Source organism: Podarcis liolepis (genome assembly GCF_965112155.1).
Source record: "Podarcis liolepis genome assembly, chromosome: 1".
NCBI lineage: Eukaryota > Metazoa > Chordata > Lepidosauria > Squamata > Lacertidae > Podarcis > Podarcis liolepis.
In genome coordinates this window covers 69,204,836-69,227,364 of record NC_139554.1, presented here as the reverse complement: position 1 = coordinate 69,227,364, position 22,529 = coordinate 69,204,836, and the positions used below count along the sequence as shown (strand labels likewise).

General features: G+C 38.9%; 1 protein-coding gene across 6 annotated transcripts in view; it reads right to left on the bottom strand.

Moving 5' to 3' along the window:
* Positions 1-666: 666 nt before the first annotated feature.
* The window catches only part of DENND5A (DENN domain containing 5A), a 57,408-nt gene continuing 35,545 nt past the window's right edge, over positions 667-22,529 (bottom strand). For all 6 annotated transcript variants that reach the window (XM_083476822.1, XM_083476824.1, XM_083476827.1 and 3 more), the window contains 11 exons: positions 17,514-17,598; positions 16,205-16,289; positions 13,542-13,670; positions 11,925-12,046; positions 10,991-11,136; positions 10,365-10,483; positions 7,990-8,171; positions 7,069-7,151; positions 5,188-5,311; positions 4,825-4,993; positions 667-2,979 (listed from right to left, as the gene is read on the bottom strand). In XM_083476822.1, the coding sequence (XP_083332948.1) occupies positions 2,796-2,979; positions 4,825-4,993; positions 5,188-5,311; positions 7,069-7,151; positions 7,990-8,171; positions 10,365-10,483; positions 10,991-11,136; positions 11,925-12,046; positions 13,542-13,670; positions 16,205-16,289; positions 17,514-17,598 (1,428 nt within the window). In that variant the 3' untranslated portion in view covers positions 667-2,795. The remainder of the gene's footprint in view (positions 2,980-4,824; positions 4,994-5,187; positions 5,312-7,068; positions 7,152-7,989; positions 8,172-10,364; positions 10,484-10,990; positions 11,137-11,924; positions 12,047-13,541; positions 13,671-16,204; positions 16,290-17,513; positions 17,599-22,529) is intronic.

The window sequence follows — 22,529 nt, the reverse complement described above, 5'->3', positions numbered from 1 at the left end:
TTTAAAAAAAATCAGACTGGCTGGGGTGGTACCACCCAGGAGCTCTCAGTGACTTCCACTGCTCTTGGGCATTCCCAGCCATCTTCACTGGAGAACACAGGAGCAGGTTTGAGTGCTTGTGTCCACCTACCTCCTCTGATCCCCAATTCATGAATATTATCACTGATGGTTAACTGCTCCTGAAGGCAGTATAGCTAACCATGATGTCTACACACATACTTTTGTTATTCAGTGCTGCAGTGAAGTAGTTAACTGTGTCATCTACTATTAGAAGCAAGTCTTCTCTTGGGTAGATACCCAATACAGATGATGCTGTTATTCTGTTCAATGCATTTTTTTCAGAATACTATGCTGTAAAAGGAATCTTTAGAAAAACAACAGGCTTTTTCATTTTTCCGGATTCTTTGTGCAGTTGTGTAATATACTTTTAAGTGAGATAACAGAAAATAATATTCTGTTATTGCAGAACTAATGTCAGTAGAGCCATGCACCTCAAGCCCAGCATGAGTATGTTTATCCATCGTGTATGTTGTGATAATGTGGGCTGCATCCTTTTCAGTCTCCAGTATGATTTTCTCAAATTCAACCAATTCAAATTAGAAACAAGAGTACAGAAGCAATAATAGCAACTTTTCAAAGTAATAATGAAATAAAACACCAGAAAAGTAAAAATAGTAAAATTTAATACATGTGCTATATTTTTAAGTTACTGGAATAAAAATGACCACAAGATGTAGGAAATAAAGAATAATGCTACTTGTTGGAGACTGACAGTTGAAAACGTCTTTATCAGAAGTTAAAGAGGCTAACTTCAGACATGTATACAGCAAAGGCCTGTAGAATCTCGAATCTTAATACAGAGACCTAATGCTTGTATAGTATATCTTAGTGTTTCCTTAGCTCAATATGCATCTCCTAGGGATTTTTGCTGAGAATTCTAACAAGAACAGTTGCTTCTAGGCATTCACTAGATTTTTCAAATTGGAATTTTACTATTTAAAAAGTCCACAAATTATGAACATTATGAGGGTATTCTAATATTTTTACACCGTGTTCACAAGCATCCAAAACCTCCAGCCTTTAACATATACAAAAATTAGCACACGAATGCTCGGCATTTCAAATAAAAATGTTCCATATGTTCTGCCTGTGAACTGGGTTACCAAGGGAAAGATTTGAAACCTTAACATAGCATTATATCAAGTAGCAGCATAAATTGGTCACAGTAATACTGCTCTCACTTACGGCCAACCTGAAGTATTTGCACCAGCACATGTGCTTGTGAAGCTGTTGTAAGGTAGTGCTAGTATTGCAAGATGACAAAACTGTGAAACAACTGCTGCTGTATCTGATCCTTACACATTTATAGACCGGCCCAGTTTGCACATAATGCCAAGCCAAAACAAGGCTTAGTGCAAACAAACAAACATTTGCTTTCTGGAGCATATATATTATGGCCACAGCACTCCTCAAATCTTGCTGCTGCTTAACCTATGCCTTTGACCATGGTTTGACTTAATGTTATGCCTGAACCATAGTTTATCTGCTGCAGACAAACCTCAAGAGGTAAGTCAAGGACAAGGCAAACCATGAGTTTGGGTTTGGATGTAACACAAAGCCAATTTATGGCTGAACCCTTTTAGCTGCAAACACTGAGGGAGGATTGCTGCAGCGCAATCTTCACTTCAGGAACCTGAATGTTTGCTCTTTTGCACTAAGTCATGGTTTGGCTTAGTGTTAAATGCAAACCAGGTCAGTGTTACATCTAGTATTTGATTAGACTGTTAGCCATTACATAGAGTACACATGGCTTAGGATAATCACTTATGGTGGTATCCAACTATTTCATACTCAGAGCAGACCCACTGAAATCAATGGACTTGTTAGTAATGACTAATAAATTGAAAGGCAGTTCATGCCAAGACATATTTTGCTAACAGACACTCTTATTCTGGCCTTGTATTTAGGTGGGCTGTACTCTAATTAGGTTCTAAATTAAAAACACAACAGACATGTAACATAGCCTGTTAAGTACTGTATATAGTATTCTTTTCTTAGACAAAGACATTACAACATGATGAAAAGTTAAATAAATAAATGCCAGTTAAAAACACATTTATAATTTTCTCTGTGCAATTTCGTACCCATATGAAAAATATCACTGATCTCTGCACATCTGCATGAGTTGCCCTTCAAAACTCTGCCAAAAATAATACTGACAACAAAAATTAAAGAAAAAAAGGATTTGCTAATGAATTCAGTGCTTCAAGGCTATTAAAAACAATATTTAAACTTTTAGTTTTTCTTGCAGAACAGTGACCCAACACGTAAAAGCCAATGATGAAAATGTTTATAATAAACTATTAGATTTTCAATTGCTGAATGACCCTTAGCAGAAATGGAATGTGTGAACTATACTTTTCAACATACAGTCTGAAGGCAAGTTGAGAGAATGCCAATAGCTTCTCACTGTGCCATTTTCAATGGCAAAGAAATATTACAGCTTTAAAATAAGCTGCACAATACTCATTATCTTAACCCTTTCACATGAAAGTGTGTAAAAGCAAATCAGCAAATAAATTCTAAAAGTGATTTATAGGTTATATTTTCCCTATTACACGTTGGGTGTAGAGCTTTCATCCACATTTCCACTCTCTGTTTTGAACTTCTTTCCAGGAGAGTTGTAGCAAGTGATGTAAATGTTTGGATGCAATGTATTAGCCGATTGAATTTCTGCATACTAATAATGGTTTGTTCCTTGTTGCTTTTTTACAGTGCTTGTAGCAAGAGACGGATCAGATGTCTATTCCTTTAACGAGGGATGCCTCCAATGTGATGTTGAACTCCTGCAAAGTCTGCAGCACACGAATCAAGGAATTCACTAGGGTATGATCCTTTATGAGCGCTGTATCCTCATACATCTGAGCTGTGATGGGGCAGTCTGCCAGCAAGGCAATCCAATGGTGCAAGAGGTGATCTCTGTAAGGGAATGTTTTGAAATTTCAAACAAGTTATAAAATATTTTTAATTCTTTAAAAAAGAAACTTATCACATTTCCTGGTATTTTAGTATCACAATTCTTCCTAATACCACTACCAGTTAGTACTGACAATACTAGGTTTAACTGGTGTGAGTTTATAAAAACTGAACTCTAGGTCAATCTTTTGGCTCAGTATCATTTCTTATTTGCTTCATATCTCAAATAACTTGGAAAAAACATGGCCGCTCGCTTTATCCAAAATGACTGGCACTTGATGCTAAAGCTATACCTAGCTGTGGTGGTACAGAAGGACTGGCAACTACAGGGGCATCTAATGCAATACAGTTAGGGCAGGCCTATCTTGCTATTCTTATTCAATAGCAATCCCATTATTATAGGTTACTACTAAATGGCCAGTATGCAAATTAGAAGGCTCCATACTGACTGAATTGTTAGTTGCATAGAACATCAGTCTTGCCCTGCCATGTCTCCTTTCTGCTGATTTCTAGGCTCCATAATGGCCTTTACAGAAGCCACATCAGGCAACATCAGTTCTGCTGTGTTGCCAGCACAGCAGAACTGGCATACATTTTGTTGCACTGGCATAACATTCTAGATCAGCCTGAGGCCATGTCTTGGCTATACCTTTGCTGCTGCAGGAATCCACAGCACTAGGCTGCCCTACGTCAGTGACAATTAGAGAGCTGGAAAGGATTTTAAAAACAATCCTGTAGCCAAATTCTCCCAAGAAAGCGTCATCTCATTCACCAATCAACTTACACAATTCAGACCACAGTGCACCACAGACAGACTCAGGGGAGCTTCCAAAAGGTGTTTACAAGGCAAATTGCTTTAAAACGGCCCAAGCCACATACTGGAAACCATTAGGAGCGCTGCTAGTTTGATTGGGAAATGCTCAGTTGTACAAAATTTGCAGCCATGAAGCAATCTTATGGGAAATTTAACTGGGTGCATCTCCATGCCTTGACCCTTGTTGTGATGACCCTGATTTTCCCAGTGAGGAGGGATGCAGAAATCAAGGCCTATGCATGTGAAAGGCCCTTTCTGATTTCAAAGGGCTACAACTAAGGTATAGAAAATGCCACACAATTCTCCATAAATTTCTTATAACTGTGCCCTGAAACCAAAGAGCTTATTTGCTGCCTCTGTGGTTCCAGGAAAGACTGTTTCACAAAAAATTCTGACTTGTCAATTTTTGTTTTGTAGCTGCTGTTTATTGTACATCTGAGCCAGTGTGCTATAATAGATAGAGTGTTGGAGTATGACCTGGATGACCAGGGTTCAAATTCCTACTCAGTTATGAAGCTCACTGGGTGACCTTGGGGCAGTCACTGTGTCTCAGCCTAATCTACCTCACAGGGAAGTAGTGAGGATAAAATGGGGAGTTGGAGAACCATGTGCAGCATCTTGAGCTCCTTGGAAGAAACTGTAGTATATATATAAATGTAATAAATAAATAAATAAATAAATCTAGCCTCCTTTAGTATAAAATAGTTCATCTCCCTCTTCAGATTAATTCTTCTACTATTTGGAAGAATACTTTCATATCCCCTCTCAGCCTTGTTTTTTGTTTTGTTTTGTTTTGTAAACTAAGTGGGTCAAGCACTTTTAATCTCCTGTCAAGATAAATTCCAGTGATCATGTTCTAATTTCAGATTTCCAAAGTGGCAGAAGAAGTGTAAGGATATGTAATTTGGTCAAAGGACTCAAAATCTGGACATCAAAACAGTAATAAAAGAAAACTGATCAGTGTGAAAGCAACTCTGTCACATTAGACCAGGCAATTATATACAAATGAAAATATGCTTATGGAAATACAATACCTGGCTCCAAGGCACACCAACATCTGAAACTTGCCATCTTTCCCAATGTTTCTAGGAGTGTTATTGATGGCTGTGACAAAGCGACAAAAACTCCTGGCCCTTTTCTGCCAGTTTTCCTCTGGGACCAATTCATTTTGCTCTAGAGCCTCATAATATCCTTGTGCTTTTTCTGGAGACAGAGTCATATAACATAATGATCAGATCAGTAGAAAAACTCAAAACCTTCCTCACATATTGGTGGCAGTATAATTATTTATACAATTAATAAAATATTTGAAGATGGCTATCATTTCACCTCTGTTATCCAGTCTAAACATACCCACCCCTTCAACCTTTTGCCATAGGAAGGTTTTCTGTACTTACCTAGAAAGTCCCAAATGAAGACATTTTTGAAGAGCCTGGGGGATTTAAATCCATGCTGAAACACCTGCTCAAGAGCTGAGACAAGCCCACCTTCACCACACAGCAAAAGTGTTAAACTGCCTCTCTGCCAACGGGATATAAAATAAATATTAGTTTTGAGATGTTAGCCATGGTATATTATGAATATATATGCCAAATTACTGTGGCTTTTAAAAACAGACTACCAATAGTCTGCACTGACTGAGTTTATCAGTTAGTGGCACCCATTAGAAAAACACTCAATAATAAGATTTCAACAACAATCAGATCTCACAACAGCTACCATTTACTCACTTTATGAAATTACAAGTCAGCATTATTATTGATGAAATAGCTTTCCACCCTGGTTATGTTCACATACACACACAAACACCTTTGTTCACTGCTGTTCAACATGGGTAAGAAGCTCCCCCTGTGCAGAGCAACAGAAAACAAAGCACCCGTCCTTGGACCTTCACTTCTGTTTGATGAAGAGCTGGAGAAAATGAGGTGCCTTGATCAGGAAAGGACACTGTTATTTATAAAATGAGTACTACAGTATACCGGTAAGTATAACAGAAGACTGCTGTTCCATTTTGTGGCCTTTGGCATGCAAAATCCCAAACTTTGTCCCCTAGTGCTTTTACTTATACATTAAACCACTGGGGAAGGTCATCCAGAGGTTTAGGTTGAGATGCCATCAATTTGCTGATGACATTTCATTTTTCCCCATCATTCAAAACCCAGGGAGGCAATGGAAACAATAAATTAGTGTCTGGCATCAGTTCTGAAGTGAACTGAACCTTAATCCGAACAAGGTAGAGGTACTGTTGTTCAGGAGTTTTGAAGATCTGGAAGAAGATGCCTCAAACATCCTTACTGGAACATGTAATTCTAATGTTGTTTAACTTCACTGGCTACTTATTTGTTTGCTCAGTTTGAAGTACTGGTCTTGGCCTTTAAAACCCCAAATGGACTTGGACCAGATGCCTCACAGGCCCTATTCTCTGTGTCATCAACATCTCAGATGTAAGTAAACACACAAGACAGGGCCTTCTGGATGGTGGTGCCATGGCTCTGGAATGCCCTTCAGTTGGAGATTCATTAGCCCTCCTTTTTACTGGTCTTTAGTTAGAAACTGGAAATATATCTGACAGCCTTTTAATATGTAATTTCTGTTACTGCTTTTATATGAAACAGTTTTTAATTTGAAATGCTACTGGCTGTTTTTAACAATATATATATTTTCGTAAGCTAGACGGAGCATAAATATGAGACACAAAAGTTAAAAATACTCAATCTACTGGATATCACAAGACAGCATATCTAGTACTACAAATCAGAACAAATAGAGAAGGGGTTGTCAAAAAAAGTCCCAAATGGGATACTATGATCTTTGTGATCAAGGCACAGCTGACAAATTCAAACAATTGGCATACTGTTTTATCAGACTTAATTCTAAGGCTTGGTTTGGATATAATACTGGATCCAGGGTTAAGTGACTGACTGCAGACTACAGGAGTGCATTCTATTCTCACATGTAAATTTTCCTGCCCCCTTTTACCTGGGTCCAAAGTTATTTATGACCTTTGTTAATCCTGGTTAAGACAAACACAACTTTGGATTACAAATTTACTGAAGAACTCTGATTAAAACTGACATCAAGAAAAAATGTAGCTGCAAGATTCTGTATTTGGCTATGCATAATTCCCTTCAACTCGTCAGCTGCATGTGCACATCTGTGCCACACTGTTCTGCTGAACCAATATTCCTGTCAATTCTAGCTATAGTCTTTCATAAACTAACTAGAGAACACATAAATATAAACAGAGAAATATTATCAAGTTCAATGACAATGCTCACCTCTTTCTCTGGCTTGTGGAAGTGTTTGACAATTCCATTTACTGCTTCACCAATAGATTCTTGTATTTGACCTGTGTTTAACTCTGTGCAAGAAAGAAAAAATGCATTTGTTTAAGCAATTATTTGTTTTTCACTTGGCCAGGGACTTCAGAAAGGAACTAGATCCAGGCTTATGCTTTTTACATTCTAAAATAGTACAGATTTATCAACATTTGTGCATTTATCTTTTGTAATATAGGGTTTTGGAAGTAATGAGCAAAACCCACCAAGCAGTCATATAGGGAACAGCTACAGCTACTTTATTGGGTAAATAATGTTTGAAGGTGAAGGGGGAAACATTACACAGAGGTTGAAATCTTGATAAATTAAATGAGAAGCCCTCCAACAGCAAGCAATGGTTACAACAGTAGTTTGTAGATTAAAATCAACTAAAGTTGATCCTTTCCTTCTCCCTTTCCCCCATCACCAGAAATGAGACTGACTCACATATTGTCAAGCAAGCTACAGCAAGACAAAAGAATATTTAAGTAGCCCAATGAAGATTTAAAACCAGAGTACTTCTCTGTTTTTGAGATGGTGGAAGCAAGACATGCAACAAAATGTTGCAGAGTGGAGACCTGTTCAAAATTCCAACCAGTTAGCCATTCCCTTTTTTCAGGATAATCTGTTTTATCCCCAATTCCCACAAGGCAGTCAGTCAACATTTCATTCTCACTGAGCTATTTTTGGGTTTGTCCCCCATATGATTTCCCCCCCTATAGACTTGTTGTACTTCCACAAACTGTGGGGCTCCCCCAAATCTACTAATATGTGTATGGATGATGTTTTGGCTACATAAATAACTACACTCAGAGAACTGAGTTCGCTATTACTATATGTAAGATTACTAGTAAAAGGTTTTTTTCAATCTAACCAGCTTACTTGGTTTGTTGTTTGGTGATATTGTAACGAATCTTCTAATCATACTTGGGGACTGCTGCAAAGGCGGAGTTCTGCACTGCCTTTCATCTACCTCAGAATGGGATGTCAGCAATTCTCCGACCAGGATCCTCTCTAAACTGCCATCATCCATCCCTTTTCCAAGCCACCTCCCACATGGAAACCTAAAGACATGAAATAAGAAAAAAGACACATGATGCAGCTCTTAATCCCAGATTTTAGCAAGAGGCTATACATTAAGTGATTCAGTAAAATGGCTTTTATTTCATGCTGGGCATACTCCATTTACTAAAATTTCTCATCCCTGCAAGACTGGTCCATCACAAGAATTGAACAGTATTAGTCACAGGAGGAGTTATGTAACTGACTAATCCACAAGGGCCACATACATGTGCTGTTGGAAACAGAAATCTGAATCTTCTGGACCATAAGCAAACAGATATTTTGGACAGCCAACAGATTGATTGGATTTATTGACCAAATTGGATCTGAACCAAAGGAACACAAACCAATGACTTTTCCACTCCCATGACGCCCTGGCAGCCTCTTGAAAAACCTATCACAAGAGTCAGAGGACCCTGAAAAATGGGGCAAACTGTGGTGCAGGGGGGCTGAGAGGAAAGGAAGGGTTTGTTGGAATTTAGGTGGAGTCACCATTTGTAAGCAGGAACTCCCACTGACAGATGATGCCTCCACCCAATTTTCAGCATTCCCTTCCAGCTCCCCTGTGCCACAGCCCATGACCCTCAGAAGAGGCGTTTCAAGGGAACCTGGGGGCTGATGGGTCTTGGAGAGGTGGGAGAGTCACCTTCCACCAATCCCCTTTGGCTAATATTTCTCTGGATGCAACCAAATGTAATTAATAATGTTCATTAGATATGAAGCTTCTTTGAGACAGGGCTTTTTTTCAGAACTCACCAGAACTAAGTTCTGGCAGGTCTCAGGTGCATGCCAGGGGAGAACAGGGGAGGCATTTGTGGTGAGTTCTGGCACCTTTTTTAGAAAAATAGTAAAAATAAATAAATAAATAAATAAATACCTCGCACATCTGGCTGAGTTTCCACAGCCACTCGGGGTGGCTCCCAATCGAGTGTTAAAACAATACAACATTAAATATTAAAAACTTCCCTAAACAGGGCTGCCTTCAGATGTCTTTTAAAAATAGGATAGCTGCTTATTTCCTTGACATCTGATGGAAGGACGTTCCACAGGGTGGGCACCACTACCGAGAAGGCCCTCTGTCTGGTTCCCTGTAACCTCACTTCTCGCAATGAGGGAACTGCCAGAAGGCCCTCGGCACTGGATCTCAGATGGGGGTGAAGACACTCCTTCAGGTATACTGAACCAAGGCCATTTAGGGCTTTAAAGGTCAGCACCAACACTTTGAATTGTGCTCGGAAATGTACTGGGAGCCAATGCAGATCTCTCAGGACCAGTGTTATATGGTCCCGACGGCCACTTCCAGTCACCAGTCTAGCCGCCGCATTCTGGATTAACTGCAGTTTCCGGGTCACCTTCAAAGGTAGCCCCACGTAGAGCGCATTGCAGTAGTCCAAGCGGGAGATAACTAGAGCATGCACCACTCTGGCGAGACAGTCCGCGGGCAGGTAGGGTCTTAGCCTGCGTACCAGGTGGAGCTGGAAGACAGCTGCCCTGGACACAGAATTAACCTGCGCCTCCATGGACAGCTGTGAGTCCAAAATGACTCCCAGGCTGCGCACCTGGTCCTTCAGGGGCACAGTTACCCCATTCAGGACCAGGGAGTCCCCCACACCCACCCTCCCCCTGTCCCCCCAAAACAGTACGCCTGTCTTGTCAGGATTCAACCTCAATCTGTTAGCTGCCATCTGTCCTCCAACCACCTCCAGGCACTTACACAGGACTGCGTGTGTGTGTGTGCGCTCGTGTGTGTGTGTTCATAGATTTGCTAGTGTATACAAATAAATATCTATTGTACATTGACAGTATATAGATTTGTGTGTTGAAATGGACAAGAAAGCACTCTAAATCATACAAGCCAATAGATAATTCAGCTTAATTCCAATTTCAGTGAACATAAGCTTATCATAGCGGATATAAACAAGAAGAGGCATCAAATCATACTCTGTAAAACAGTGTATATTTTTTATTTACAGGTGAGCTTTATGAGAAGCAAGTCTTGTGCGACATTAGAATATGTATCAGTAACTGATTTGGTCCCACAGGGCAAGAAAAGGAATACCTATCAGACCAGTTGGCCCTCTTAAGTATTTTGAGCAGCAACAGGCTGGTTTTAAAAGGAAGTTGATGCAGTTATGATACAACATTTTCAATACATCCTTTCAGGCAATCCATAAAAAAGCTGAAATGCTGCTTACTTGTAAGTGTGACCCGTTACTTCATTTCTCACCATGACATATTCCACAAGCCACTTTGCATACAGTCCAGAATTATCATGTCCTATTTGTACTGTGGTAAGCTTTCCCAGGTTCTGACACTGAGAATTAAAAAAGGGGTGGGGGAAAATCTGCTGAATCAAAACAGAAAACATCACAGTGACTATAGCCTAATGAACAGAGCAATAATATCCAAACTTAGCAATGACTAAACACAATGCCACGTTTTAGAGAAAAAGCAAGTTTACAAACCAAATGGTAAGGGAACTATTAAAATAACACAATGGAAAGTCTGTAGAGATAGTTTCACACTTCCCTCTCCAGATAACATATTTTGATCATAATTTTCTATAGGTTTGCTGGGCTCTCATAGAAAGATTCCAAAAAGGAAGATACATGCAATTTGTATTATACAGGTGCACATATATTTTAGGTTGTGAACTGCCCTGTGATGTTCAGATGAAGGGTGATATGCATATTTAATTAAATAATAATAATAATAATAATAATAATAATAATAATAATAATAATAATAATAGAAAATTAATAGAAAAAGTCCCCAGCAATTTTTGACTTCTTTTGACTTTTATCTTTAGGTAAGGGCATACCTCAAATGTCATCTCCAGTGTATTCCTTGGAATGTGTAGGACTCCTGTTTCACCCAGTTCTCCTGAAATGCATATCCATGGGTTGGCTGTGAACATTGAGCCACCAAGTTTTTTGCTAGGAATGATCAATATATGGTATGGAATCACTGTAAAACAGAACAAAAAAACAATTTGGCTGAAAAAAGTTGTCCAAGAACAAATGCAAATACAATTGAAGCAGAATAACAAATACCCATTATACTATATTCTTAGGCAGAAATATCATCCGCTAGGCTTGATCTCAGACTCCCAGGGAGTGAAAGAAAAAGCGCTGAAAGCTTATTTTGGACAGACAGACAGAAGCGTACCAATGGAGTCTAGTGATGTTAAAACAGGTCCAACTATGGCTCCAAAAGCAGCATGTCTTTCAAAAGAGAACTGAGAACTAATGACAGATCTCTCACAAGGGGAGCTCAGAAGAGAGCATAGGAAACTTATCATACTCATGCTGAGTATGAAGATGAACATAAAAAGGCAGGTAGGAGAAGAATAATGCAGAGAACTTATAAGGAAGCATACAAAATTGGCAGTGTTGGAGGTAGGGAAGATTTCAAATGAATTGCAATATGCTAATCAAAAATACTAGAATGTATCGATGAGGTCTCACTGCTAATTTACCACACAGAATCATGCTCAGTGTTATAAAAGAGAAATTTGTTTGAAATATATTTCCTGTGGCCAAAATCGTAGTAAGTTCACACAGTAAAAAAACAACCAACCGTGGATTTTACACTCTGCAGAGTTACAAATTATATCATCTCATGAAAGGGGTATTGGTAGACTCCCAGCATGAGATATCTGTACGCTGTTATAAAATAAATGAGGCTATACGAATGTGTCAAACACGCTTTAAACCCCTTTGAAAAGTAACCCAACAATTAAAAGCTATACTTACAGATAGTTGTAAAAACATTGGTAAAACAAAAGTAATCAACAGCGTTGAATGACAGGAGATGATACAGAAATTGCTCTTTTTCATCATCACAGCGGAGGAATGCATAGCGCTTGTAGAGTTTTCTGACAAAGAAAACAAAATTATATATTACTATAACAAGACTTCCCAGAGGGTTGCTGGCATTTACAATGAACCAATCAATATGTGTATCATGTAACCACTAAAGTTTTGACTTCTAACTACATTACTCCATAGATGTTTCATGTAGGCTTGCACCCACTTAACTGCCAACATTTCAGTTAGGAATACAGTGGTACCTTGGTTTACGAACTTAATCCATTCTGGAGGTCCGTTCTTAGACCAAAGCACTCTTAAATCTTGGTGTGTGCTTTCCCTAATGAGGCCTCCCGCCGCCGGTGTTCGGCTTCCATTTGTCTTCCGGGACAGAGTTCGCTAACCGGAACACCTACTTCCGGTTTTGCAGAGTTCATTGTCCAAAGTGTTCATTAACAGGGCTGTTCATAGACCAAGGTACCACTGTACTATTCCCCAAACCTTTTTAAAATTATCATGATTTTAGCCCCCTGTGGTTTGAATAGTTTGGAAGCATAGCTGATGAAGGCTCAAAAACCAGGGGAAGCAGAAGGAAAGGCCACAGGAAATATAGTGCCTTATACAGATGAGTATTCTCTCCTTCGGCTACACCTTCTGCCATCCTTTCCTCATTTGCTCACCCATTCTCATTCACAATTTCCTGCTCTTTCCATTCCATTTTCCTACTTTCCTTCACCACAGTCCTCATCAAAATATTTAATGTTATTGGAAAAGTTGAGTTTATGAAGAAAATGAGAGTATCCAAATATATAAAATAATTGTACACAATTTACAGCACAATCCTTTGTGTGTACTCAGGAATAAGCCCTATTAAGTTCAGTGGGATTATTTCCAGGTAAGTGAATATAGGAATGCAATCTTATTTGGTCATCTGAGTTTTTATGGAATGCAAACTACCATGCACAAGCATTGCTCATTACCTTAATTTTCTAGTTATATTTACCCCCATTCATTGCCTTGAACAATGTGCTGATGTAATTAAGAAGTGAGAAAAATGTAAAGAACAGAAAATTAATTCTTATAGTACCAGAACAAATGCTAAGGAAATTCCTCTGCTATAACGTGTTTAGATCCTACCCTGCCTCCAAGGTGCTCACAGTAGCTCACATCAGGATTATCCCATTATAGTCATTTTTCATAAGAGTTATATTTTTCAAAGTTGAAACCAACAGTCTTCCAGTTTAAGATAGCTGAAAGAAATACTGTTTTGGAGATGTCTTCATCTAGTTTATTTTGGACTTTCTGACCATTACTATACAAAATATGTAGCAAAGGGAATGAACCCAAATTTTCTGAATGCAAACTTATGCATGCCCTCTTTGTTCGAAGCCTATCCTTTTTCAAGATTACTGTATTCTGTTTCTCAAGCAGCTTTATCAGTACCTGATAAAATCATATACTGTTTTGTCTATTTTCTTTGCTAAAGACTATGGCAAGTCTATTTAAAAAATAACTACCACAAACCAACAGATCTCCGTTAACCTCAAGCTGGACTCAACTTACTTTGTGAGTTCATGATCAGAAAGAAGGTGTTTCAGGTGGCGGGAAAGTAATTTCTTTTCCATAGAGAGCCGAACCCAAGCTCGAGCCTTACCAACGTCAGTTTTGATCTCACTTATATTCTGGATATGCCTGAGAAAGAAAAGCAGGTTATTGTGCTGTCCTACTTTTTCCTGAGTTAGAAAAGAAGTTGACAGGAATGCATTGCACAGTACCCCAGGCAAACCAACAGAAAGCATTCCAGATGTTGCTGAACTACAACTCCCATTATCCTTGATTATTAGCTATGCCGGCCAGGATTGATAGGAATTATAGTGCAACCATATCTGGCAGGCATACACTGGCTACCACTGTGATTATAATGTCTATTACAGTGGTAGCCAGTCTAATATTTTCTTTACAAGTCTGCCCCATTCACCTATAAAGTCAGAGTGTTTAGATTTTATTCAAATTAAGCTAGTGGGTGAAGATAACTTGGCACTGCCCCTGCCTATCTCTTACACCACTGTATTCCATTGCTTCAAACAATCTTCTCATGAGCCTAGGTAGCAGAACTGAGCTGCAAGAAAAATTGAATGAAGCAATGAAACTCAGTGAGGAAAAGTGGGGGAGAGGGCAGGGTTTAGTTCCCCACACCCATGTGTTCCACCGCATATCGAAGAAAAAGAAAGGCTGCATGCTCCACACACTCCTTTATGGAGCAAAACCATGAATAAATACTGCTACCCTGTTTAGTTTGGCCCTAAGATGACATCAACAAGCAACTAAAGTAGCAGAAATAACCGTAAGTACAAGTAAATATTGAAGTAGGATTTAAAGATGTTTTACTAACCAGTGAAAGGAATATAAAATTGTGGAGGATGAACATCCCTCCCCCTCAAAAAACACAAGATATTCCTAAGTGATCTTACTATATATCTTTAGCACAGTTGATACCAAGTATAATAATTAAAAATAATGAGAATTTGCTTTGTTTTCAATAGCCAATCATTAATGGCCAGGAACTCTCTTTATGCGAGAATGTTATATTCAGAAAGGCTGAGTGACTTGTTAGATATACACACAGAAAATTGGTAATCATATTCATGAAATGTTTGACTTCTAGGCCTCAGCATTAATCATTGTTTCCAGAAGAGAGAACGTTATTAGAAAGCTGCCAGCTTTGTAAATTCCTCCCAGACAAGGAAGGTATGAAGGAAGGAATGAAGGAATGAAGCAAAGTCAGGGGGGGGGGTGGACTGGGGAGACAGAAAATAGAGACCTGGGGGCTGGATAGAGAGTCTCCTGGCAGCCCCCCATGCCTTAGATTCCCCTCCCTGTAATAAAATATTTATCAGCAATGACTACTACAGCAATGTCATATGACATAAAAAGTGTAGTTGACTCGCGAGGGGCGAAGGAAGAAAGAATGAGGCCGGGGGAAGGCTGGCGCTGCAGCAAAATGCTGCTGAACACGCCCCCACCGTGGCCCCCGGTTGGATGGCCACCGAGGGGGCGTGAGCGCCAGCCAGGTGAGTGGGCAGCAGGGGGCCACGCCCCCTGCTAACCGGAGCTCGAGCCTCGACCACAACCCCTCCCCTCCCCTTCGGGGAGGAGAGTCTTTGTCTATATTTCTCTATCATACAACAAATGCTCAATAGATAATTAGTTTTTTCTGAAACCTGCCATTCTGCCATTCACTTCTTCTTGCTCAGCATATATACCTACTGAATCTAACTGCTACAAAGGATAAAGCACTCTTGGGTTTTTTTGCATTCTGTGCTTATTCATATATTTAAGCTATTTTATATACTGCTTAATTACTGAAGGTAAAATAAGACAATCTTAATACTTGCTACTTAAGAGTAGTTGCCATATTAATGTACTACATATGCTAAAGTCTACTTAAAATGCATGAAATGGACAGGCACTCAACTAACTCATTCCATCAGTTGCAAGGATTTCTGCTTGCTCAACAGAACTTTCCCCCTCTTGCGCCCCCTAAACCTGGTCTGGGTGTTCTCCAAAGTCTGTGGAGCAGCTTTGGGGTGTGCACACAGAGATAGGGAGGAAGCTCTATTGTGCAAGTGAAAATCTCTGTGTTGATGGATCAAGTTAGTTGGATGGATGCCACTTTTTAACTTTCAAGCTCAACTTCTTAATCAGGTTTTTCTTCCACAGTACACACATACATGCACACACACCAGCCCTGGCTCCTTTGGGACAGAGGACAGGGCAGAAATTTAACAAATATAATAATAAACTACCCTTTTAAGTTCATTCCATGCATCCAATGGAATAGACTTGCCTATAAATGCTTATGATAAAATAAACTTAACCCATCCAATTCCCACAGCTTCACACAATTTTGAATTAGACCTTTTCTCCACAGAGTGAGTTTAATTTCACTGTAAAAAGAAAAACAGACACTGACTTTTAATCACTTAAGGAGAACTTTGGAAGAGAAGAACTAGAACTGCAATCCTCAACTTGCTTACTAGGAAGTAAAGCCCACTGAACACAATGGGACCTGCTTCTCACTAAGCATTCTTAGGATTGCACTGTCCATCTCAAATCAGGAAAAAGAGGCTAACTCAAAAAGCTAACAGGAGCTATTTTAAAGTCAGCTGTACTTAAAATATTGATAAACCTTTCATGAAAGTTGTGTGTTGTTTTTTTAAACCAACCTCATGTCTTGGATGAGAGATACTCTTAAGGGAGACATTGCTGGGCTGGCATCCGACTTCCTTCTTTCTGAATCAAGTAGTATTCCTAAATTAAAGATAACATTTTGTATTAGTACAAATACTGATTTGTATTTACATTGGTAAATGCTTTCCATTTTAGCAATGCACTTAGTCAGCAAATGAATATTTGGGCTTATTGCAAACTTTCACAAGAACCTAGCAGCCAGCCCACAGGGCTCTTTTGGATAGTCTGGAGGTTGCTGACTCCCACTGTGGAAAAAGATTCCCTGGAGCTCTAGAAGATATGCTTCTAGATATGACCCCTGTCCATCTTGGATCCAGATGATAGTTAATGTGCAATTGCATGAGGGAATGATCACTGCCACCTATGGCCACTCTTAAAAAATATAGCCCAGGACCCATTGGTTTGGACTACCAATCAGTTCCAAATACTCTTTTTATAGGGAAGGTTGTGGCAGGTTTTGAGACTGAATCAGACTTAGTCACCCTAATGGATGAAATGTCTTGCAATCAGGTGACTTGGCTTCAGCTTGTGTACTCCTTCTGAAAAAGCATGTTCATAGTTTGGGGGTGCTCCTGGATACATATTTGTTGCTGTAAGCTCAGGCAGTCTCAGTGGCTAGGAATGCCTTTTACCAGCTTAAGGTATGGACATTCTCGGACAGGGATAGCCTGGACACAGTTATCCATGAACTGCTAATCTCAAGACTCAGTTATTGCAGTGCACTCTATGTGTGGTTATCCAGGAGCCAGGTCCAGAAGCAAACCTGGAGCAAAATGCTGCAGCTAGACTGTTCCTGGGGACAGACTTCCACCAGCACATAGCTTGCTCTGGCTGTTCATATGCCCAAATATCTTAAAGACCACCCTATTCCTTGTTCTTCTGCCCAATCAAGGATGTCCTCAGATGAGTCACTATTAGTTATTCCCATGAGTCAGACATGCAGCTTGTGTGCTGTGGGCCTAACTCTGTGCAGCTCCCTCCCAGTCATGATCGAACAAACCTGTTCTCTGTTAAATTCTGCCACTTAGTGAATACCTTTTTATTTCAGCAGGCATTTTTCTGATTTTATGGTTAAGTTTAACTGATTTTATCTCACTTGTATCTTTTTTTGTATCCTTATTGTGCAACACTTAAGAGACTTGGTGTTAAATAATAATATACATTGTTGAAGTTAATAAATAAATATAACTTAATAATCTGTGTTTGGTGCAATCACTCTTTTGTGACTTTTTCTCTCTCAAAATGGAGAACACTGTTCATAACCTTTATACAAACCAACAATACCTGAGGTACTGAAGCTTCCGGATGTAGGTTTTCGCTGTCTATTTTCTTGGTAATGTAACAAATGTGACCACAAAGCAGACTTCCCCTAAGATTTAAAAGAAAGATTGTCAAATGCAGCATAAATTACTAATTTTGAGCATTATTCATATTAAAAGTAATCATCAGATAATACTGTACCAAGACAAAATCTCTAAAACAAATCTACACACCAACCTTTTCCTATATTCACTAAATGATTCCATTAAACTGCCAATCAGCCTAAAGCAAGCTATACGCATCAACTATTTCAACTCCAACCACATATTCGTTGTAATTTCGTTGTCCCCGAAGGGGGCAATGACAATAAAGATATTATTATTATTATTATATTCTTATAGCTGAGCCTCTATTGTGCACTCCACTACCCAGTCATTTCATATCACAAGAAGTCTGAGATAGCAATATAAATATAAAATGCAGTATTCAAATGCATGCAAAACTGGTGTGTTATCCAGATTAACCTAGCCTTTGTTGAAAAGGTTATCAACTTTACTGTAACCTTCCTTTGATAAAGAGAATTTTAATAAGCTATCACCAACGTGTGGCAATACTAGTGATGTGTTCTTATAACACACAGGTGGGTGTCCTCCAGTTGTCCTATCAGCCCCGGCCAGAATGGCCTATAGTCAGAGATTTATGCAAGTTGTAGTCCATAATAATTTAATAATAATTTATTATTTATACCCCGCCCATCTGGCTGGGTTTCCCCAGCCACTCTGGGCGGCTTCCAAAAGAAACAGCTGGAGAGCTATAGGTTCCCCATTCCTGTCAGATCACAATCAACAGGAAACCCATCCCTCAATGAGGGACATGGTAATCTTGACAGACCAACTTAAACTCTACTGCCAGTCTCTGCCGAGCTAATGGGCAGATTTTACTATGCTGTTTTTGACAGACTTAATTTACTCTGGATATTTGGGTTATTCTTTATAAATCCAAGGCTACAACCCTATGTCTACTCAAACTTGGGAATAAGGCCCACTGAATTTAATGGGACTTATTCCCAATATACGTTCACAGGTACCTGCATGCAATCCTGCCGAATGCCACCACATTTATTCTAGGACAGACTTCTAATTGAAATCCCATTTTATGTTTATTTCCATATTCCTGAATTTATCTTCTGTTTTCCTGAACGGGCTGCTTTGTTTTAACAGAATTTGTTTGCTCCTGGGTTGTCCAAAGCTCTGGTCAAATCTCAAAGTCTTGCGAAGACACTTGAATTTGGATATAATAAAATACTGTACAGTACAATACAGAGGTAACGCATGTGCACAATCTTACTACAGCTAAGCTTTTCACTCTTTATGAAACCCTGATAAAACTGGGGCACCATTTCCTAGCTGCAGATTCAATGGATCCCCACTGGCCTCAGATATAGAAAGGAAAAAGTCTGCACTTCATCTATGTTGTCGCCAGCTTCCAACATTTGATTCTTGACCTTGAACCAAATCATGGAGCTGTTCCTCATCAGCCAGCTACTTTCCCTTGTAAACAAAGCACGGCAACCCATTCATGCTCCCCAAACCCTTCTGTCCTGCTTTAAGGCATCCAAGTCTTTCTTGTAGAGAAGTTGTCTTCGAGATCGTGGCTTGATCTGCCAGATGCTGAGTCCAATCTTAACACATTAGGTACCAGTGTCCTGGCTCTTTCTATCGCCCAGAACAACAGAATTCTAGACAATCTTTCAGAAATCCTTGCATAACTGGATGTAAAAAAAGTGGTAGCAGCTACTAAATATGGCTCCTAAGCAAGAACTGGATGGTCTAGTCTCTCATGATTGTTACAAATTTAATTCCTGAGTGGCACAAAGACCAACCAGCACGTGGGTTTGTCCAGAGCAATCTACAGATCATCACAAATACTATCTGAAAGCTGATATCTACCTAGCATAATAGGGCATAATGAAACCCATTCACTCATTTGTTGTAATAGGACCCAATTTGGCTCCTGTCACCCTTCCCCAGCATTCCAGACTAAGTGTTCAGGTTAATAGCAGCAGGGTGATTATATCTGGAAGAGAGAACTCATTATTTCAAAGAGAAACATGCTATAACCTATTATGACTGCAACATAGTTTGCAAGGCATGTGGAAGAGAATACCCTAAAGGTCTAGTTCACATAGGGCTAATAACCACCAAATATAAAACGTGGGCAAGCTATAGATAAATGAAAAGAAGCATAAGAATAAGTGCAACTCCACACATAAGTGATTTCCTCCATGGAGATCACCACCATGTAACCAAAATCAGTTTACCTTAGAAGGAATTCAGCCCTAAGGAGATCACTCTGTCAGTTTCTGCTTGCCTGATGGAACAATCTCCCTTCTCCTCCCCCCTGTGCACTGTTATGGAGGTTCTCCTGACCCCTTCAAGCCAATAATGGGAGTGGGGGAGGAGAGGGTGGGAAATCCTGTTGTGCTAGTTGAAATCACAAGAGTTTCCACCAGTGGGATTCATTAGTTAAATCTGACACTGTCATAAATGTCAAAATTAACATGTTCTATCATACACACACAAGGATCTGCCAGAAAGCCAGGGCTTCTCACCAGATGTGAGTGGTAACAAAGCATTCATAAAATATGATGCAAATGAATTAAACAACTTATTGTACAGAAATAAAACCTGTGTAGACTGTATCTTCGAAGCATTAAAGGTGAAGAAGGGAATCAGGTGAAGACAAAAACCAGGTTTGCCTTCTGCTCCAATTAAGCTCTCCCTTCCTGCTCCAAGACCTTTTATCATTAACATGGGATGGGAAGAACAAAGGTAAAGATGGAGGCAGGTAAAGTCAGTATCAGATGACTCTCTGCTAGGCTTGTATTAAGTACCAGTATATGGTTTTTAATATCTCAATGTATTTAATAAATTTTAAGAGCTATTTTGAGAATGCTGGTCAAAAAGCAGAATATAAAACAAATACTACTACACATTAGCTAAATAAATTTAGGATACAGCAATATTCTGGAGTATAAAAAATGTGAGACACTAACGAGCATCTCTAAAATATGTGAGATACTAAAGAGCATCTATAAATTGACTGATGAATGCTAAAGCTTGTTATAGCAGAATATTGAGAAAATTAATGAGTAGCCTCAAATATTCAAATAGGATCCTTCAGATAAACTTCTGACTTGGCATTCCAGTAAAATTATATACTTGTACAAATTAGATAAAAGGTAGACTGTACAAAACTAAACTTATTCAAGTTTATAGCTGCTTATAACCATACTGGATGAGTGCAGATCATGAATGTTATACAACTGCAACCTAGTTCTAGATTTGCATTGATATTTAGACACAGAAAAAAGTAACATTAAATATATAATTGTTAAAATTCGCTATCTCCCATAACAAATATTGCTATATTTCAAGCAAACATGGGAATTATTGATTATTGTACATATAATAGGAGAATTAAAAAATGCCTTTCTCAGTCTAAGTAATTCTCACCCAGCTGCCATTGAACTTCATTCCTAGTGTTGGATAGAGTTGCTGTTATTTAAGGTTACCAAGACCAAAACAGAGAACTGAGGAAGCAGCAACCAGAGAAGGTGGAGGGCTGCTGGGAGGGAAGGAATCAGTGCTCATTAACCTTTTCCTTCTTTATTTTGTTTAGGTGAGATATACCATGAGCCAAAGGAGATCTGGGTAACACTGATGATATCAGAATTAATAAAGATGGTGACAGAATTTTTTTTGGGTCACAGCCCAAACTCACTATAAAGAAATTGCTGAGAAGTTAAAGAAAGGCTAACATGGAAGCCAACCCATCTTATAAATACACCTGATTTAATAACAACACAGCAGTAATGACCAGAGATTTATAACAAATTTATTATAATTACTGTTGTTGACTTCAAGCTTTTTAGTCCAAGGATTTCTTGAGTGTTTGCAAAATGTGAAGTCCCTTTTACAACTGATCATTTATCAGGGAGGGTAACATATTACTAAGGAAAGTTACTTAGGGCAAGAAGTGTATGAGTATAAATACTGACAGCTAAAATATCACTAATGTATGGTCAGGAATCAGAATGTAGTTTTTAATTGTTATAGGTGAACATTATTGAAGACACACAGAAAAATGCATAGGCTACAAAGGAATGTTAAAGTAAATAATTATTCAGGTTCAATATTTCTAACAAACATCATTTGATTTATAGTAAATATTGAAATTATTATCACATTATTAATTAAAACAATGTTCATTTAACTGGTATAGTCTAAAATAGGAATAAAGAAACTGAATAGGCTCAATAAGATTAATGTAAGCTGTATTGGCATTTCTGCTCTGGTGGCTCACTCATACAGGTATCAGGACAAGAATATGCAATGAATAGATTTTTCTCATTCTTATCCATCAAACTGGAGCCAAGAAAGATTTTTTTCCCCTCAAGATGTTTGGATTTTCGACCACTTATTTTTCTTTACCCTGACTTAACTTCATATGACTCAAGAAAACCAGCATGCACTTTCTGCAATACACCTACCCCCTGCCTGTGGCCCATAGTGGCCTGGATTTCACTGCCTGATTTGTGAAAAACTAGAGAGTAAATGATCCTGCCTTGCAGTAGGAGACTGGATTAGAAGACCCTTTAAATTCTGGTTTAGGATTTATGGTACTGATGGCCCTGTAAACAATAAGGCAGGCAGACAATACAAAAGAGATTTAATGCGTAAATAAAGACATCATTGTAAACATCTCTCTCAATATTACACTTACATGATGAACAACATATATGCTGGCTCCAGTGCTGGAACAGATCATGTAAAGAGCACAAAAGCCCAAGTGAGCTTATAGTAAATGAAAATCACATTGTGTGGAATTATGAATGAAAAGCTCACATGAAAGGTAACAATTCATTTCCTTGAACTGCATGCTGAGATATGGACAAAGTCAAGGGAGAAGAATGGCATGCGTCCAAGAGATGACAACAAAGAAGGAAAAATACTCTCAAAGCTGACAGGTAAGCAGTAT